This window comes from Nuphar pumila, chromosome 4 (assembly GCF_984573655.1).
Source record: "Nuphar pumila chromosome 4, dmNupPumi1.hap1.1, whole genome shotgun sequence".
Classification (NCBI taxonomy): domain Eukaryota; kingdom Viridiplantae; phylum Streptophyta; class Magnoliopsida; order Nymphaeales; family Nymphaeaceae; genus Nuphar; species Nuphar pumila.
Genome location: NC_143252.1, coordinates 3,101,318 through 3,122,252, shown reverse-complemented (window position 1 = coordinate 3,122,252; position 20,935 = coordinate 3,101,318). Strand labels below are relative to the sequence as shown.

Genomic DNA, 20,935 nt, shown 5'->3' with positions numbered 1-20,935 from the left:
TCAAGTTGGGGTTAGGCAGACCAAGGGGTGTCAACGGGTTTGGTTTGGTTTGGACCCAGGTAAAACCAGATTTGGGCTCGATTATCAAGTCTGAACTCAGGTCTAATCGGGTTCAGAATCGGGTCTAATTGGTCCACTATAAGAGAAACCATACTCGAACCCGATAAGAACTATATGAACCAAGCCTCGGTAAAATAATATTTTTATCATTTTTATATTAAAAATTTATGGGTCTTAATCAAAACTAAAGTCGAGCCCAGGTCTGGTATAAAATTTCGTAAACTATACCAAGATCCATGTATTAGTCAGACCTTCGGGTCTAGACCCAGGTCTTAATTGAGCCTTATTATTTATCATCATACCCGGACCTTATATATAAATGCCTCAAAAAATTTACTTGAAAATCATGAGAATTTTTTTTAATAGTTTGAAAATCACAACAAAAATAATTTATGGACAAAATTGGATAAAGAAATTGGGCGGGTTACAGATTTATCAACCATTCATTGTACTTAATTGAATTTAACAATCACATAATTAATTTAATTCCATCTCACATTTTGCAAATAACATCTGAGTCTTAAATATTCAAATAACAATAAATGTCAAAATCCAAAAATCTGCAAGAAAGGAAAGACTTGACTCTAGTCCTGCTGCAATGTCCTGCCATCGCGAGATTTATGTACTCATATGCTATATTGCGGTCAGACTCACTGAGTCCCCAGTAGGAGACAATATTCAACAAAGGTAAATCTAAACCAGTATACATGAATATATTCTGATAAATTTACACAATTATTCAAAAAATTATTCATTTCAAGTATGCATAACAGCGCAGTGCATAACAAGAATATCATTCATAAACAATTATAATCTTATGCATGAGCAGGTAATTAATGTATGCACTCACTAATGCAGAAAGGATAACCTTTTTTTGTATGAGTGACTTATAATTTTTTTTATTTACTTTTTTTTTTACGTGATGCATGTCATGCTTAAATAAATGTATAAACAATTATTCTTTTTACTTTTTAGCTCAGGCATAATTTGGATCAGGATCACAACTCAGGAAGGTAATTTTAAACAATTTATGACTTAACCCTAGTCTGACACCTTTTACCTGTACCAGGTGAGGGACGACATAGTCGAGAGAGAGCACCCAACACCACCATCCTAATGCATCAGACTTTACTCATGACTTTTATGACATCTACCTTGTAGCTAATGTGGAGGCTTTTTCCTATCTTCGTGGTTGGAGATGAGCAACCTTTCGTAATTAAAAACTTATACCACGAAGCTTGAAATATCACTTACCCTCTAATTGTAAACCCAATAGAATTAATGTTCACATCAAGGTTGTTAAATGCGATGAGGCGAAGCGAGGTGTTGAGCCTGCACTTCGCCTTTGAGGCGTACGCCTCTCACAACTGGTATGGAAGTGAAGCGGTGGGAGGGGAGGCAGGGAGCGGCGGAGGAGCAGTTGGCCATCACGTGGCGGTGGATCCACCGACACTTGGGGTTAGCACAACCGACGAATCGGGCGGAGGAGGAAGACTTGGGGATGAAGGAGGGGGTTCTAGAGGTTGATGAGGGGCAATTTGCGCATCACAGCATGCCTCAGTACCTTGAGCGTGCGCCTCGCCTCTGAGGCGTACGCTTTAGGTACTGAGGCGTACGCCTCTCACAACACTGGTTCACATAACGACTCGTTTAATACATTAATTTTATTATATCCACATACACCATGAATCTAATTTAAGATTTGGGCCTCATGTTTAGGCTCATAGATGTAGTATTCAATGTCAATAATGCTAGCATTCCACACATGCAAATTGTAACACATTAAATTTATTTATGCATTAATTCATAGGGATTGCTCATGATTAACTGCATGCATGCATACATAATCACATGAATAAATATAATGCATAACACATAAAATTCGATAGTAGTGTGCATTCAATCATAAGCATGCATTAATAATCTTGTTTGATGTTATGATCATTGTATGCTAATTTACATTTTAAATTTCTTCATATGCCAATTTACATTTAAAATCACAGGTTCTTATCAGACATTCATTCTATGCATTGATTAACCGATTCATAATTGGTTCAGGACCCTTTTAGGCACATAATTGTTTTGTTGTTCTGACAGTCATTGCCATGTGCACAGATTGACAACAGAGCTCAAACTTCTAAAGAATGTGCACAATTTCGTCAACTTTCAACTATCGCAAGTCGTTCGTAAAAACTCCTCTAGATGAGGGAGATACAAATGATTTACCGAGTAATGGTCTGAGTTAATACGCATAGATAGGAATACTTAAACGTGTACAAACTATCAAACACATAATATATTTTCTTTTCTACAGAAACTCGACAATAAAGTAATACTAATATTTATAATGACAATAAAATAAAAATATAAGAGATCACCACATGCCCTCCTTGTATGAACATGCAATACATGCATAAGTAATGGGAATTAAGGGACTAAGATTAACATATCCTAAGAACTTTTTCTCAGTAGAAATAAAAGAAAGAGCATACATATATGTATTTATTTGCAACATTGAAGCGTGTGCATGCACACACACTCACGAACATATGTACACACACATGTATGCACCTACGCACAACCACACGTTTACACATAAATATGTGTGCTTATAGGTATACCAAACAGGTAGTTTTCTCAAAGATTTTTATTGAAACTGAGTCAGCCCAGTTCACTGAAGGACTGACCTGACCCATTTCTAAGGCAGTTCAGAACTGATCCATGAGTGAGTCAATTCCTCGAACCATACCCCGAACAATCACCCTATAAAGATTTTTTTTGTGTTTTCTCTTGTATCTCGAAAGCCAGTTATATATATATATATATATATATATATATATATATATATATATATATATATATATATATATATATATATATATATTAGGGACTGAACTGACCCATCCCACTAAAGAACTGGTCAGGTTTAATCATCAGTTGGATCTGAATCTGAAAAAAACAATTAAGAAATTGAATTAACAATGCATGCAAAATAACCAAATTCGAAATAGTCAAATCTAAGATTTTTACATTACTGATATAGAATCCAAATTAAAGATATAGAATCCAAATTAAAGCATGTCTATCATATTTGAATTCATATTGAACTACTTCATAGTTGAACAATGAGTGGTTCAGCCCTCTACAACAATCCATTATCATCCTTTACAGTTAAGGTCCTTTATCATGGTTTAAAAAAACAAGAACTGAAATAAAGCAAAACAATTCATACCACATAAGTTTTAACATAAATCGAACAAAATCATTCATTAAAAAACTTCATCAAACACCTATGATCAGAGGTTTTTCTGGACCTTAATCAGGTCACAACTCATGACAGATCCACCTATGGATCAGTCACTCCAATGATTTTCAAAATCGGTTTCCGAAAACATCGATTTCTGATTTTTATCAAAAATATTTTCTTTTCTTTTTTTAGAATTGATCATATATATATATATATATATATATATATATATATATATATATATATATATATATATATATATATATATATATATATATATATATATATATAGTGTAGTCGATCAGTTTCACGTTGAACAATGCTCATGACTTGTCCATACTTAGATTAGTTCATGAAATCAGATATCAGTCTTGTGACTGATGTAATACTCAATAGGTTTGAACCGACGTCGGCCTTCACATATATAATTATCAATGTATGGGTTCAACCATTTTCAGCCTTGGAGTATGCTTGTGCACACGAGCCCTGATTTACGAATATCGGATAGAACCTTTTACCTTGAAAAACTATAGGAAATCGTCGGAGTCGAAACTACACCAACATCGTACTATCTAACGTGGACTCGAACTAGTTGCCTCCTTCAAAGTAGTTGTACTCATTGGTTGAGCTCCCTCTAATGGAGTTTTAGGTCTCCTCAACTGAATAGAGAAAGGAGAGAAGACAATAGAGAGAAAAGGAAAAAGAGGAGAGCAAAGAGAGTGAGGGGGTGTGAACCGCTCTTCTTATAGAGGCTCTAATAAGCCAAAACCTACTCTAACTCCAGCCTTCATAGTTTTCATCAAATTTTCTCTCCTCTTTCTTTGGACTCCTAAATACCTTTCTCACCTATATATGCATATGTATATTATCATTATGTTATATATTATATTGTATGTTATATATATATTTTACAACATAAACATAAATTGGTTTACCTCTTAAAGAGGTTTCAACTAAGCACATGGAGCTCATAAGTGTGGGGTGTCCCCTCTTATGCTCTCTAAGTTACTAAATATTAAAACCATATAGTTTAGGTATTAATACATTAACATCTATAACTTGTTTAGCAAGTTTTAACTTTTATTACTATTTATTATGAGATATTATTTCAACCAAGAGAGTTTACTAAGATGGGACATCTCATCCTAGGGAACTTCCTCTCTATGTTTTAAAAGTCCACACAAAGTTTCATTTGTATTGGCTTTTGACATCTACTTTATTTCTCTTCTTTTCTACTTTACTTAATTCTTTTAGAAAACTTAGAAATATCATTTACTAGGTTTTAACTTACTAATTTTTAAACTTGATTTCAATATGAAATGACATATAGGATGGGCCCATAGAGGGGGATGCTCCACCTTATATATAGACCTCTACCATATTCTAAAACCTAATTAATCTATTGTTTTCATTCCATAAAATCTTATGTAATATTTTATATTACTTTCAAATTTGGATTTCAAATCCATCCAAAACCAATTTTAATTTAATAAAATCATGTTACATATAAATCAAATTAAACCTAAATTTATCTAAAATCATATTCGATTTTATTTATACAAAATTTACTATTTATTTTATTAAAATTCTATTTTTTTCATAAGGTCAATTTTGAATGCGAATTTCACTAAAATCAAACTTTAATTCTTCATAAAATATCTTTTATAATTCAACTTAAACTAAATTATACTTTTACATTTCTTTCACATAAAATTTATTATTAATACTATTTTATACATTAAAAATACTTTAAAAAATCACAGGTATTACAAGGATTTGGTCTGAGATGAGTCTAGGTAAACCATACCTAGTGACACTCATAGGCATCTAGACCCCTACCAGTTATATAACTATACCATTGGGTTTTGAACCTACAACGTCCCATTACAAAGTGGCGTGCACTAGCCTACCAGACAAGTGGTGGAGCGCCCATTGATAACAGAGTCTAAATATATGAAATAAGCTAAACATGGACTTTTTTTTCAAAAAAAAAAATACTAAAGGAAATCTTACTTGCGAGCACATTGGTGTAAAAGTCCGACGAGAATGCACCTAGCTTCAACCTCGCAAGATTGCACGTGAACTTGTGAATTTCAAATCATGACGGCCCTTCAGCGAGTGGCCACTAGTGCACTACCAAAAAGTACAGTTTCACGTCATATGAGATATGATGGGTTTCATTCTACATTCAATCTTAAGTGTCTAATCAGCGGTTAAGATTGGTCCATATTTTCACTTGGATGTAGACTAATCCTAGCTGTCCATATGCTTTCAGCTTGATGGTTAGGATCCACATAAGATGGAACCCGTTCTATGTCTCAAACGATTGGATCTTTTCGGCTACCAAATGAGAGGGCATTTGTGGGCTCAATCACAATTAAAAAAAAAAAAAACTCAAGACATTGGGTTTTGACTCCCTGACGCGTCGAATAATACAGCCGAAGAACACAGAAGCTGGGCTGTTACTGAACAGTCAAACCCGGAAACCATATCTTTTATATAATATTCGGTTCTTTTGCGCGTTTTTTGGTTAAAACCTTCCTCAGGTAACAGTACTTTTGATGCCGTCGATTTCATTGCATCCACACATGAGTCCCATTTTTCTTGATTCAACCTTCTCCCGAGTAGACATGGACACATACCGGTACAATTTTAATATAAAAAAAAAGTAGAGAAATTTTCAAAAAACACATCTAAAGTAGTTTTGGAGAATAAAAAACGATAAGTTTTAAATATTATTACACATATCTACAAGGGGCCGATTGTACTGGTATTTTTTTATTAGATAAAATGTAGGACGACTCGTAGATGTCACCAAGTTGACGAGACGTCACAAGTTCAAAACCGTCTCTTGCCGGAAGGTTGAAACTGGACTGGGTGTGTACCCAATGGACATCAAAGACTTTAAGGGTAATAATATAGGACTAACATGTAACTTCAGTGTCTTTTTTTTAATCTTACAGACATCAGTTTCTTCGTCGGTGTAATAAGGTGCAATGTGATTGCACACTTTGAGGCTGGGCGACCACAGCAGCACACTTAGAGTGTATAATCACATTGCACCTGATCATCCCTCATCGGCCAAGAGGACCTAGGGTTTTTTACACCGACGAAGAAACTGATGTATATAAGATTTAAAAAAAAAAAAAAGTATTTGATGTTACATTTTACGTCCACGTGTCACATTATATTGCTTGGAACATGGCACGTTTCAGTGCATCCATGGGGAAAAGGATTTGAGCCCCACCATGCACCGACTTCTATGTGTTTTATATACTGGGTTTGGTACGAGTTCCCTATCCAATTAGGTCACTGATCCATTTCAAAACCTGATTTTCAAACTTGAATCTATTATTAATCTTGAAAGGATCCAAATTTGATGATAGTTTAAGTGGTGGTATATCATCTCATTATGACAGGTAATAGAGTGCTGACAAATGCAGGCATCCAGTCCAAGCCCATGGCTAAGCCAGTGCTAAAAAGTATATATAGGTCCCATTACAATTGATCCGGTTGCATGTATATTTATTAATAAAAACCGAGGGTTTACACCTATAATTCCACAAAACATTTTAATGTCGTATGTCAATTCAAGGGGCTGCATCTAGGGGTGGCAATTGGGTCGGGTTGGCGGGTCAGCATACCTCAACACGAACCCGACCCATTTATTAAATGGGTCGGCTGTGGCAAACATGAACCCAACCCATTTATTAAACGGTTAACCCGACTTGACACGGTTAACCCGTTTAATAAACGGGTCGGGTCAGGTAAACGGGTTGGTGGGTCGGGTTCGAGTAAACGGGTTGGCGGGCGGGTCGGGTAAACAGGTTGACCCACCCGCCTAACCCGTTTATTAAACAGGTCAGCCGGGTTGGTGGGTTGGCATGCCCCTAATACGAATCCGACCCGTTTAATAAATGGGTTAGGTGGGTTGACCCGTTTACAACACAAACCCGTTTAAGCCAAACCCAAACCCAGCTAAGAAGCGTGTTGGCGGGTAGAGGTTGGCGGATCGTGTCAGATTTTGCCACCCCTAGCTGCATCAATACTGTTGATGAGTTTGGACATTCTTCCTATGGTTGTCAGTGGGTTGAATCTGTATTGAGCATCAGGTACAATCCGAACCCAAATATATGATCATGGGCATAAAATTGCTGACCCGAGTAATATATGATCAGGGGACCTAGGGTTTTTCACACCGACGAAGAAACTGATGTATATAAGATTTAAAAAAAAAAAGTATTTGATGTTACATTTTACGTCCACGTGTCACATTATATTGCTTGGAACATGGCATGTTTCAGTGCATCCATGGGGAAAAGGATTTGAGCCGCAACATGCACCGACTTCTATGTGTTTTATATACTGGGTTTGGTACGAGTTCCCTATCCAATTATGTCACTGATCCATCCCAAAACCTGATTTTCAAACTTGAATCTATTATTAATCTTGAAAGGATCCAAATTTGATGATAGTTTAAGTGGTGGTATATCATCCCATTATGGGAGGTAATAGAGTGCTGACAAATGCAGGCATCCAGTCCAAGCCCATGGCTAAGCCAGTGCTAAAAAGTATAGGTCCCATTACACTTGATCCGGTTGCATGTATATTTATTAATAAAACTCGAGGGTTTACACCTATAATTCCACAAAACATTTTAATGTCTTATGTCAATTCAAGGGGCTGCATCAATGCTGTTGATGGGGTTGGACATTCTTCCTATGGTTGTCAGTGGGTTGGATCTGTATTGAGCATCAGGTACAACCCGAACCCAAATATATGATCATGGGCATAAAATTGCTGACCCGAGTATATTCAAGATGCCCCAAAACCAAACCTGAATAGCATTTGATTGGAGTAGCAGGACATGTATTGATGAGCATCTAAGACACGACCCTAATCCGAGAATTGCAAGTAGTAGTTATTTTAACGGAAAAACGCTTATGCAGTAATTCGGGTCTGTTTGGTCGTGTTGGATATCCAATATAAATCACATCTCAAACCTGACACGGGTATCAATTAGAGTTGCATATATAATGCCCCATATGTGGGTATATCACATTTGTATTCGGACTGGTCGGTTCTACTGGATCCCATCTCCAGACCCATTGACAGGCCCAAACCATATTATTATGGTTTTATCAGTTTAAATGAGCTCCAGGATCCTGTAATCAATTATAAGTGCATTCAATACATACTGTGGGATGCAGCTGACATAGTTTCCTGAGAAAGGTGTTCATCATGGGTGCAAATGGGTTGGACTTAGTCAGACATTTGGTCCAAGTTTAATGCATATTTCTTGCACAGTGATTTATAAATAAAATCCATATGCATATTTAGATAGGATTCATACTTATATAATCGAACCTTTTAATATTCAGATCCGGATTCGAATCAATGTTTTTTTTGTCTGATCTGTGTTTGGATCTGGACTTTATCTTATCTCTCAATAATTTCTACATGTAGGACTCTTGCTTGAAATCTTCTTCTGACCATATCCAGCATTTCCATATAATCTGGATTCAATTTTTAAACTGGAAATATTTTTGATCCACAACTGGATTTGGTCATGTTGCTTAGAATCTAAATATGGACTCGGATCTGCCATAATCCAACTCATTTCCGACCCGTTTTTACCGTAGTTTTCATGTAACCAGCGAGGAAGTCCAACATGTGCACCGGTGGATTTGACAAGTTTTAGTTTGACCGACATTTTCTTACAGACAGGTGGCCATTCAGCTAGAGTATCCATCTCTCTTGATCCTACGGCCCACATCTAGAGTTGTGGGAGGTATTTCGGTACGGATGGATGCATCTCCCACCGTTGGTGTGCGATGATGAAGGGCTGAGCTTACATTGGTTGGTCCAAATTAACATCTTTGCTTGACGCCTACGCAGGACAAGGTTCGCCATCAACATCTCGAGTCAAGTGTTGACTACAAGGCCATTGTACATGCAAGATTTTTCAAAGCATTTACACCGTCCGATATTCAGAGTTTGCGGCTCTGATTCTATGTTTTAAGCATCCAGTTTTATGGAAAACCAGAGGTGGGGACTAGACCGAGCCGAGTGGTGAATTGACCCACTTGGTCTAGCCTAAGCTTAAAGCCTATACCACCTGACCTAACTAGTTGCTAGGTCTCTCTAACACACTTCACAAAGGCATGGGTAGGATGTCTGACACGAGTTCGGACCAAGACATGAGTTTCTAACTTTTTTTTTTGAAAAATAGGGAACGAATAAATGAGTTTTTAATAAATAAAAAGCTACCTTTTTGATATTTTAATACATAAAAATATTTTTTGAAACATAACTAAAATTATTTAAAAATATTAAAATAATGTCGGTCAAGACCCAACGAGGGTCCACTCTCTGGAGACCATGTTTTTGTTCGGATCTACTTAAGTTTTATACTTATTTATTCATTAATATTGCAAATCTAGATCTTTAGATTTGCTTGGTGAGAGAAATTCTTGCAACAAACTAAAATTTTATTGCAAAAAAATATTAGAGCAAATGATAGCATACATAAAATTAACAAAACAAAGGAATATTTATAAATGTAAAAAAGTATGAAAATATAAAAAATATTAAACAGGTTTCGTATAGCAACAAAATTACATGATATTTTATACAATAAATGTCATTGATATTTGCAAACTTGATTTTCATCTAATCTGGTTAAGGGAAGCACCTATTGAGAACCGCAAGACTCTCTCTCTCTCTCTCTCTCTCTCTCTCTCTCTCTCTCTCTCTCTCTATATATATATATATATATATATATATATATATATATATATATATATATATATATATAGGGATGGCAGTGGACCGGGGCGAGGATGGGAAACAACCCCATCTCAAAATCCTACCCTCCATCCCAGCCTCCATCCCTGCACGGGTTTTGATTTCAACCTCCATCCCCGGTCCAAATAAGGCGGGGCGGGGCCACGTTTCTCCTCTGTCCTCTGCCATCCCTAAAGAAGGATTGGGGATGGGATGGGGCGGGGCGGGACAAGGCGGAGATAGGGATAGGGCCGGGTGGTGAAAAGCGTAAGTCCATCCCCACACGGGTTTTGATTTTAACCTTCATCCCCGCCCCCATCCCCAGTCCAAATGGAGCAAGATGGGCCAGTGTTTCCCTCGGTCCACTGCCATCCCTATCTCACTCACTTAAAGAGAGTATGCCAACTGAAATATGCGAAACAACCATGCAAGCTTGGGATTTTGGCACCTTTTTAACAAAATCGACCAAGTAGATGTACTTGGCAAGGTTGATTCGTGTTTTTTTAATGAAGGAAAATATATGATTTTTTGAGCATTGAAATTTATGAAAAATTTGGCCTATTATTTTAAGTTATATAAAAACCTACTCACATGTCAGAATGAAACGATCTAAGAGTTCATCCTTAAGAAATAAATAACATCATGTATAGTCAAAATTAGAAAAACTAAGATCTTTGAAGCCCCAGTTCGCATGATTGCTTATAATATTTCAGTTCTTATATTCTCATCACCCATATATATATATATATATATATATATATATATATATATATATATAGAGAGAGAGAGAGAGAGAGAGAGAGAGAGTGAGTGATTACGCGTTTTTTGTGGTTGACTCGCAGCTACCACCAAAGCAATTATTGTGAGATAAAACTAAACAACTACAACCAATCTCTATATAAGCACACCTCCTCCCTCTCTTCTCTCACACTTACCAACAAAGAAGAGAGCAAGAGGAGCTCCCAATATGACTCCTTCCACCACCTTCTTCCTTCTCCTAAAAACCATTCTTCTCCTCTTCACTCTCCTCCCCTCTTCCTCCTCACAGAACACCAACACCACTACCAACACCACCAACCCACTCCCCCCATCCACCGCTTGCAGCGTCACCACGAACCCTTCCTTCTGTAAGTCGGTCTTACCGCCTCAGTCACGCTCGAACCTCTACGGCTACGGCCGGTATCTAGTCAAGAAGTCGCTGGACCAGTCGGCGAGGTTTTCATCCCTCATCGACCAAACCATAAGGGACAATGCCACCCTGACCGCACCCGCGCTGGGCGCGCTCAAGGACTGCTTCTTCCTCTCCCAACTTACCAACGACTTCTTGGTCACCTCCTTCTCTACCCTCAACTACACCGATTCCACCACCCTCCAAGACACACAGGGAGACAACGTACAGGCCCTACTGAGTGCCATTGTCACAAACCAACAGACTTGCTATGATGGGCTCACCGTGGCTTCCTTTCTAAGGACAAAGAACTCACTCTATGCCCCACTGGTCAATGGGTCTCAACTCTACAGTGTGTCCCTAGCCATGTTCACCCATTCATGGACACCTAAAACCAGGAGGTCCGGGACCAAGAAGGCCAACAAGCCGGGCCGTAAATTGCTCGACGATTTGAGGGTAGGCCGAGAAGGTTTGCCCGACTGGGTGAACCGCGACGTCTTCCGGCTTGACCGGAGGATGGCGCTTCAGACCGGTGGGTTGACAGTGAAGTCCATTGTTACTGTTGCTCAAGATGGTAGTGGAAATTACAGCACCATCGGCGCCGCCGTCGCAGCCGCGTCAAATAACACCGCCGTTAGCAGCGGATACTACGTGATCTACGTAAAGGCCGGCGTCTACCAAGAGTATGTGTCTATAGACAAGAAGAAGACTAACATTTTGATGGTGGGGGATGGGATCAACCAGACGATCATCACCGGGAACCGAAGTGTGGGAGATGGCTTTACTACCTTCAACTCTGCAACTCTTGGTGAGTTATTCTTCTTATTTAAATATCCATTGTGGGTTATCTCCTATAGTTTGCTGGCTTTGGTCATATAGAATATGACGGTAAATCGGTAACTGCTCTCGTCGGTGGGATGGCTGGTGGTCCAGTCCCATACACATTAATTGCCAAGCTGGGATGGGTGTGACCTCTTAATATGATGGTTTAGAGATTGACTAACTCGGATGACGTGTTTCCTGCATCAGCCAACTGTGAAATTAAAGTCAAGGCAAAGCTTGGGGAGGGCCCTAAGTCACAGATACCAGTGTTATTTTAAAGAATGTTGCGACTTTGCAACGATATTTTAAAAGGGACGTAATATTAAAAAGATGTGATATTTCAAAATATCGTCTGTTTTGTGAATATCATGCTCTTGTCATGTTAAAAAGCCAAGTAATATTTAATATTCTATTTATTGTTTTACATATACTTTGAGTATTCTTATAATTTCTATATATACTGATATTTGGGGGGGGGGGGGATTATTTAAGAAAAACTAAACTTTAATTTGTCACAACCGTAGTCACAAATATCGGGAATTTTTCGGCCAGGGAATATCTCGAGGGATTTTAAAAAAAAACTGTTTTTCTCAGAAAAATCCATAAATTAAAAAATAAAAATTAAGAAAATTAGAAGAGCACCAAATTCCACCCCCAACAACCTCTTTCTTTTCTCATTTTGTTAGAGACAAGGAGAGGGAGTCACTGACTCACCGCTGGTGACCCCTTATGGGAAGGGGGTTACTATCGGTGACCCTTTCCCTATTCAGTTTTGAGAGATAAGGTTACAAGGGTGGAGGGGTCACTGCCAGCAACCCCTATCTAGGGGTCTCAACCAGTCGGGTTCGGATCCTGTTTGAACCAAACTCTAAGCAGATTTGAGATGGTGGTATCCAGTCCGGACCTGGGTCTAATCGGACCTTAATCTAAAATAATATTTTTTATTACTTTTACATTGAAAAATTTAAAATTTCACAAATCATGAGAAATACTATACCCGGTAAAATAATATTTTTTTAGCATTTTTACATTGAAAAATTACTAATCTTAATCAGAACTTGGGTTGGGATAGGGGTCTCGATTAAAATTTCACAAGCCATACATGGATCCATGTATTAATCAGACCCGAATTCTAATGGGGTTTTCATATTTATCATCAAACCCTGGCCTTATAGGGTTTGGTATGGGTTGGGTCCGGGTCAAACCCGACCAGTTAACACCCCTACCCCTATCCCTCTCATGAGAGAGAGAGAGAGAGAGAGAGAGAGAGAGAGAGAGAGAGAGAGCAGTGTGATCAAGGAAAGAGGAGAAACGTATAGAACAAGGCCGCTCACCGAAAATCGCGGCTCATGATATTCAAAATTGCATGGGAAATTTATAGTATGGTCATTGCAAATAGATGGTGGAATACCATGACAAACACAAGGTCGACTTTGACTTTATAAAGTGGAGATAGTGGAACCAAATCAGTTGCTCAATTCGTTAAGTGTCATCATTGATGATTTTGAGAAGTCAACATGATTTGAAATCACCCACATCGAGTTCATATTTTGATTTAGAGTAATGCCACCAAAAATTTCAGAAGTTTGCCGTATTGGAGCTGAAAACAAATAAGCTGAAAAACGTAATGTTTTTGCGAAATTTGGTGGGAGACTACTTGTTCTTTGCGTTGCAGAAAAGTCTTGAACAAACAAATTAACAACTCAGTCAAGGTTAGATTCTCATGGGTGTCCCCATCTGCGCAAGCTAATGGGTAGCATAGGATCTGGGGGCTGGGGTCCTAGCCTCGGAGTTTTACATTGCTCGACCACGTCTTTGCATTGGGTGCGGTTTTCTTCGAGTTATAAATTCAAAACACAAATTAACAACTAATCACTGACTTGCAAATCTAGCCAGAGAAAACCTTTCACAATATACAATTTCCCACATGGTACAATTTTTCATGTTCTTCTTTTGAATAACAGAAATTAGCATCCTAAATTTTTCTTTAGATACATTTCTAGAAGTTGCGAGAGAGAGAGAGAGAGAGAGACGGTACAATCTTTTGTCAAATATTTAGATTTAATCATGTTGGTGTAAGCAATAAATCAAGTTTTAAAGTTCTCTGAAAATCAATGGCCCACAATATACCTAAACTTTATAGAAATAAAAGGAAAAGGTTTACCCTTGAAGTTATCAAAGTAAAACCCACAGAAATTTGCACCAAAAGGGTTTGGGGTAGTGGGATAGGGCCTAGGACACTAGGCAAGCGGTCTAGGTTGGGTGTCACTCTTTGAGCAAGCCAAAGCGTGGTGACTCCCTGGAGGCAAGCAAGGGGTAAGCCCACGAAGTTTTATGCTGTCAGGACAGTGATCGTAAGTACACCAGTATGAGCCAGCAGGGTTAGGTCTCTGGTCCTGGGGTGGTTTCTCCGTGTAAATATTAAAAAAAAAAAACCCCATAGAAAATCATGCATACTTATACACACATGCATGAATTAATGCTTTGTTTGGTCATGTGGTGGGTACCAAATTGTTTAGTTGAAAAGTCATAGCTGCAGGTTTTATTTACAAGATACAGCCGCATAGATGCGGTGAATGCAGCTTGCTTTAGTACTAAATACACCTTGAATGGGGTTATTTCATCATTAAACTTGGATAATTTTGCACACTAAATTTCGTTAATTGTATGGTTCCATTGTTTTTTTAAGCTCTTGAAAACCAAAGTTGCAATTTCACAACCCAGTGCATGTTTCTCACGGGACATGCCATGTAGATCATATCTGTAAGACTTGGCTCACACAGCAGTAAAAAAAAAAAAAGTCTAAAATCTGGTGGGGCTTGACTAGATAGTACGGTACTAATGTCAGTTTATAGAATTGTATAACGTTGCTTGTTTCACATATCTCCTATCACTTCTTTTCGGTACTCTAATGCCAATTAATTATCATCTTTGTGCAGCTGTAGTTGGACAAAACTTTGTAGCAATGAACTTAACCGTTCGGAACACAGCTGGGGCAGCCAAAAACCAGGCAGTTGCGGTCCGGAACGGTGCTGATCTCTCCACATTCTACCGGTGCAGCTTCGAGGCATACCAAGACACACTCTACACTCACTCACTCCGTCAGTTCTACAGAGAATGTTCTATCTACGGCACCGTCGACTTCATCTTCGGCAATGCGGCGGTGGTCTTCCAAAACTGCAACCTCTATGCCAGACTACCAATGTCAGGCCAAACCAACATGTTCACAGCACAGGGCAGAACTGATCCTAATCAGAACACAGGCACCTCCATAATGAACTGCTCCATTTTGGCCACCCCAGAACTGGCTGCCAATGGCCAAATTAAGTCATATCTTGGAAGACCATGGAAGAATTATTCAAGAACAGTGTACATGGATTCTTTCATTGATAGTCTGATTGATCCTGCTGGTTGGTCTCCCTGGTCTGGTACTTTTGCTTTGAGCACACTGTACTATGGAGAGTACAACAACAGCGGCCCGGGTTCGAACACTAGCAGCAGAGTTAATTGGCCCGGATACCATATCATGACTTCAAGTGATGCTGCCAACTTTACTGTGTCTAATTTTGTGCAGGGTGATGTTTGGTTGCCTGCCACAACAGTACCTTTTTCAGGTGGGCTCGCTTGAGTGGAGCAGATTTGTTAGGAGAATTGGGGTTGAGATCATAATGACATAAGCTCCTTCATTTCTTCTTTCTTCAACAAGCGGGAAGACGTTAGGAAATAAATTCTATAATATGTACCAAATGTTTGAATTCAATTGTTGCATACTATAATACTTTGAGAGCTTAGAGTGTTCTAGTATACCACTGGGTCTTAATTAATAAAACTTATTACCTCTCTTGTACTTTACAAAAGTAGGTCCTTGATTTTCAATAAATAACACCTACAAAAGTTGGTCCGTCCTAAATAAATTGATAGCCCTTATTGTGTAATTGATTGATTGTTAGTTTGGTTTTGCTTTACCCTTTGTATTAATGCTAGTATCTTATTCTGCTTGTGGGCCACCAATAAGTGGCAATGTCCTGAAAACCTCTCCTTGTGCCGGCATAAAAAAACACTAATCTTCAACAGCACACACATACACAAAAAAAATTAAGCCTAAAGCCTAGACAATGAGGGATGTCAATGGATTGGATTTTATTCGATAACTGAGTAAATCCCAATATAATTGAATTAGTTAGATTGAGTAAGCCAAGTCAAATCCGATTAATAATTGGATTTGGATTTACTTTTGAATTTTACTTCTGAATCTAAATGATGTCTAGATTTGACATATATCTCCAATTGCATGTAAAAATTGGATTCAATATGAGGTCTTCTTCATCTTGTTGCAAAGTCAAGTGTTGAATTTGTCAGTAATTGGGAGTTGTTGGTAGTTTTGTTAATGTGTGGTATGTAGAGATTTTATGGGTAAGGTGTAGATGAATTTACTTTCAAGATTATTGCACTAACAACCAATTTAAAGTAAGCATGAGAGATTCTTCAAAATTACTACAGCAGAGCCAGAAAGGTGAAAAAGATTCAACTTCAAACTTTGAAAGCCGAGTTTAAAGAACTTTGAATGAAAAATTGTGGGTTCATATCAAACTTTTTTCAAGAGTTATCAAAGTATATAATCAATTGTAAACAAATGATGAAAATTTGAGTAATGTCTGAATCATGAAAAATATTCTAAGATCTTTTGATACAAAATTTGATTTCATTGTTGTGGTTATAAAATAACCCAAAGATCTAGAAACTATGACAATACACTAATGCTCTTCAAGCTCATGAACAAATATTCGCTTGAAAGACTAGTTTTTTATTAGAACAAGTTTTACAAAGCAAAATATACTTAAAAGAAACAATGGGAGGAAGATGCCAAAGAAGTTATGGTCAATCAAATATTAAAGGTGAATGTGACTTTGGCAATACCAATAATGAAATTAGAAGATGACAAGCACAAGAAAATAAAGGTTGTGGTGGTAAAATGGGCCTACTAACAAAGGTTTGATCGTTCTAATGTCCAATGCTTCAATTGTAATAAGTATTGTTATATAAGTACCGAATGTAAATTTAAAGACTCTAATGAAAATTAAGAATAGGCAAATCTTATAAAAAATAAGCTTGATCAAGTAACTTTAAGTCACTTGTTGGCATGCAAAGAATGAGACTTTGCTTAATGCAATTCTTGGTATCTTGATAGTGAGGCTAGCAATCACATGTGCAAAAAGAAGAAGATGTTTGTGAAACTTGATGAATCAACTAATGACAAAGTAATTGTTGGTGATGCTTCTTGACTTTTGGTTAAAGAAAAAAATTAACATTTTAATTCGGTTGAAGAATGGTAAGCATGACTTTATTAAAATGAGGTAGCAGAAAGGAAAATGAGAATAATTCTTGGCATGACAAGAAGCATATTAAAGTGCAAAAATATGCCCAATGAATTTTGCGCCAAAGTGATTGCATGTGTGATATATCTTTTGAATATATGTCTCACTAAAAAAGACTGTTTTATAACTCCACAAGAAGCATGAAATAGTTATAAATAACCAAGTGTTAGCCATTTGCGAGTTTTTTGTTGCATCACGTTTGCTCACATGTTAGATTTGTGCTTATGTTTCTCTCTTCTAATGTATTTTGTCCTTTTTAAGGCAAGCTGTTGTATAACTCTCGTGCGATTTGAATCTGAGACCCCTTGGTTATGACTATGCGACCTAACCATCCAATTGGTTCAATAATAATAAAAAGAAGCATCCCCTTGGTTAGGATCGATGGTGAGACCTAACCATCTGGGCTGTTTCATTGGACCTCCTAGTGTGAACTAGTTTGCAGTATAAAAATTCTAGAACGAAGTTGTCTGTTATAATGCCATTTAACTATCTAAGAACTTCACGGTCCAAATACGACTTTACCTGAATACACTTTAATCACCTTTATTGACTTCCATCCCCTGAAGAGCGGCGATTTGGCCGATTGTTGATGAGAGAGAGAGAGAGCTACGCGCTTTTGAGGGTTGAGTCAAAGGCATATAAAAAACCTACTGTTCATGAATCAAGAAGTAAAAACAATCAGTTCTCGCCTCCTCCATCACCTGTATATAAACTGCTCCCCTCCCTCCCTCTCACTCACACAAACACATACAATCAGAGAGAGAGAGAGAGAGGAGAGAGAGCCACACAATGTCTCTCTCAACCATTATGCTGCCTGCCTTCACTATCATCGCCCTCTTCTTCACCCTCCTCCCCTTCTCCCTCTCACAGAACGTCACTACCCTAGTCACCCCAGACAAGGCCTGCAATGTCACCACGAACCCTTCCTTCTGCAAGTCCCTCATACCTCCCAAGGCACGCTCCAACCTCTATGGCTACGGCCGATACCTCGTGAAGAAGTCTCTGGACCAATCGGCGAGGTTTTCCTCTCTCATAGATCAAACCATGAGGGACAATGCCACCCTCTCTCCCCAGGCAGCAGGCGCCCTCAAAGACTGCCTCCTCCTCTCCCAACTCACCACCGATTTCTTGCTCTCCTCACTCACCACCCTCAACTCCAACGACACCACCAACCTCCCGAACGCGCAGGGAGACACGGTAAAGACCCTCCTAAGCGCCATCGTCACCAACCAGCAGACTTGTTTGGATGGTCTCACCCAGGCCTCCTTCTTGAGGCAGAAGAACTCCCTCTACGCCCCACTGGTCAATGGCACCAATCTCTACAGCATCTCCCTCGCCATGTTCACCCACTCCTGGGTCCCCAAGATGAACAAAACCAAGAATGTCACCACCAAGAAGCCCGGCCGGCAACTTTCCGACGAGCTCGGGATCGGCCGAGACGGCTTCCCTTACTGGGTGAACCGAGACATCTTCAAGATGAATCGGAGGATGGCTCTAGAGGGCGACGGCGTTCTTGTGAGCGATGTGGTGTTCGTCGCCCAGGACGGCACCGGCAACTTCACCACGATCGGTGATGCCATTGCCGCCGCTCCGAACAACTCCGATGCCAGCAATGGCTACTTTGTGATCTACGTAGCGGCCGGCGTCTACCAGGAGTACGTGACCATTGACAAAAGGAAGAAGAACGTGATGATGGTGGGAGATGGGATCAACCAGACGATCATCACAGCGAACCGCAGCGTGGGGGATGGCTGGACCACCTTCAATTCTGCCACTCTTGGTAAGTTTACCGACAGACATAACGTTATCTGCTTCCCTGATTGCACCCAGTTGCGACCTAGTGCAGCCAATCATATTGCAGTATTTTTTGTGGGGCCACGAAAAGCCTCCATGTGATTGACTGTCAACCACCATATGCTCGCATTCTGTCTTTTGAATGCCCCGGGAAAACCAGTGTTTCCCCGTCTTTTTGACAAGATATTTTTGGTCCCTATTATCGAAAAAAAGATACTTTTGGCCTTGGAAGAATCCAAACGCAACCTTTAGCGTAGTTCCAATCGACAGATCATAAAGAATTGGATTTTTTGATTGTTGCAAGCCCTTTTTTTGTCTTTTTCTTTTAATAGTTCCAACTAAAAATATCGGATTTCGTCGAGATATTTTCAGAAGCCAATATCATCTTGAAAATATTTGGATTTTTTTTATAAAAAAATATCAGCTATTTTGAAAACATCGCGATATTAATTGAATAAAAGATAATTTTTAAAATTTTTGAAATATTTTTAATACTTTTTAACGTTTTACATCTGTGGTATTTCCTCGATCCTTTTGAACATGAAAATTTTTAATTTATCACGATTTTCCCTTGCCCAGAAAATTCTGATGCGGAGTTTCCTGACTTTGGTCCATATTAAATTGAGAAGAAGTGCAGTAATACATAATTGGAGTGAATTTCCATAGGTTCCATGGCATCTTTTTATGTTTTTTTTTTTACAGAAGCTTCATGGCACTTCTGCTACTAATATGAAAACTTCCTCATGGTGCAGGTGTTGTCGGACAAGGCTTCGTCGCAATCGGCATAACCGTTCAGAACACAGCCGGGCCGGCGAAAGGCCAAGCAGTTGCAGTAAGGAGTGGGGCTGATCTCTCCACATTCTACCAATGCAGCTTCGAAGGGTACCAAGACACGCTTTATACGCACTCCATGCGCCAGTTCTACAGAGAATGCGACGTCTACGGCACGGTGGACTTCATCTTTGGCAATGCAGCAGTGATCTTCCAAGACTGCAATCTCTATGCCAGGCTGCCGCAGCAGGGCCAAACCAACATGTTCACAGCCCAAGGCAGGTCTGACCCTAATCAGAACACGGGCACCTCCATAATAAACTGCTCCATACTGGCCACCCCAGACCTGGCAGCCAATGGTCAGATTCAGTCATATCTTGGCAGACCATGGAAGCAGTACTCAAGGACAGTATACATGCGTTCCTTCATTGATAGTTTGATCAATCCTGCTGGTTGGTCACTTTGGTCTGGTGACTTTGCCTTGAGTACCTTATACTATGGGGAGTATGAAAATACTGGTCCGGGTGCAGACACTAGCAACAGGGTTCAGTGGCCTGGTTACCATCTGATGACCTTGAATGACACCAGCAACTTCACCGTGGCCAACTTTGTGCAAGGTGATGTTTGGTTGCCTACCACATCCGTGACCTTCTCGGTTGGGCTGGATTGAGTGGAAGAGCTTCAGGGGAAAACATGAGCTCAGTCTTCTAGGTCACTGAAAAAATGTCAACAAAGTTGTGCAGTTTCCAAACAGAAGAAGACAGCAGACTACTTGGCATGCCACACACAAATTTCCTGTCTAAAATATTTTTTTCTCCAATTATTTTTTAGTTTAATTCTTGTATGAATATATGGATTTGTTGATCCAACATGTATTGTTTTATTGTTGACCTGCCCTTCTATGATATTTCC

At 38.9% G+C, this 20,935-nt stretch overlaps 2 protein-coding genes across 2 annotated transcripts; both read left to right on the top strand.

Annotated features, from left to right (window-relative positions):
- The first annotated feature begins 10,995 nt into the window (after positions 1 to 10,995).
- LOC149839071 (pectinesterase-like) lies at positions 10,996 to 16,088 on the top strand. Its single transcript, XM_090003994.1, has 2 exons — positions 10,996 to 12,069; positions 15,023 to 16,088. The coding sequence occupies exons 1-2, from the start codon at positions 11,061 to 11,063 to the stop codon at positions 15,709 to 15,711; spliced, it is 1,698 nt and encodes a 565-aa protein (XP_089860120.1). The 5' UTR covers positions 10,996 to 11,060; the 3' UTR covers positions 15,712 to 16,088.
- Positions 16,089 to 18,225: 2,137 nt separating this feature from the next.
- LOC149839070 (pectinesterase-like) lies at positions 18,226 to 20,715 on the top strand. The gene is made up of 2 exons (XM_090003993.1): positions 18,226 to 19,238; positions 20,005 to 20,715. The coding sequence occupies exons 1-2, from the start codon at positions 18,248 to 18,250 to the stop codon at positions 20,691 to 20,693; spliced, it is 1,680 nt and encodes a 559-aa protein (XP_089860119.1). The 5' UTR covers positions 18,226 to 18,247; the 3' UTR covers positions 20,694 to 20,715.
- Positions 20,716 to 20,935: the final 220 nt, after the last annotated feature.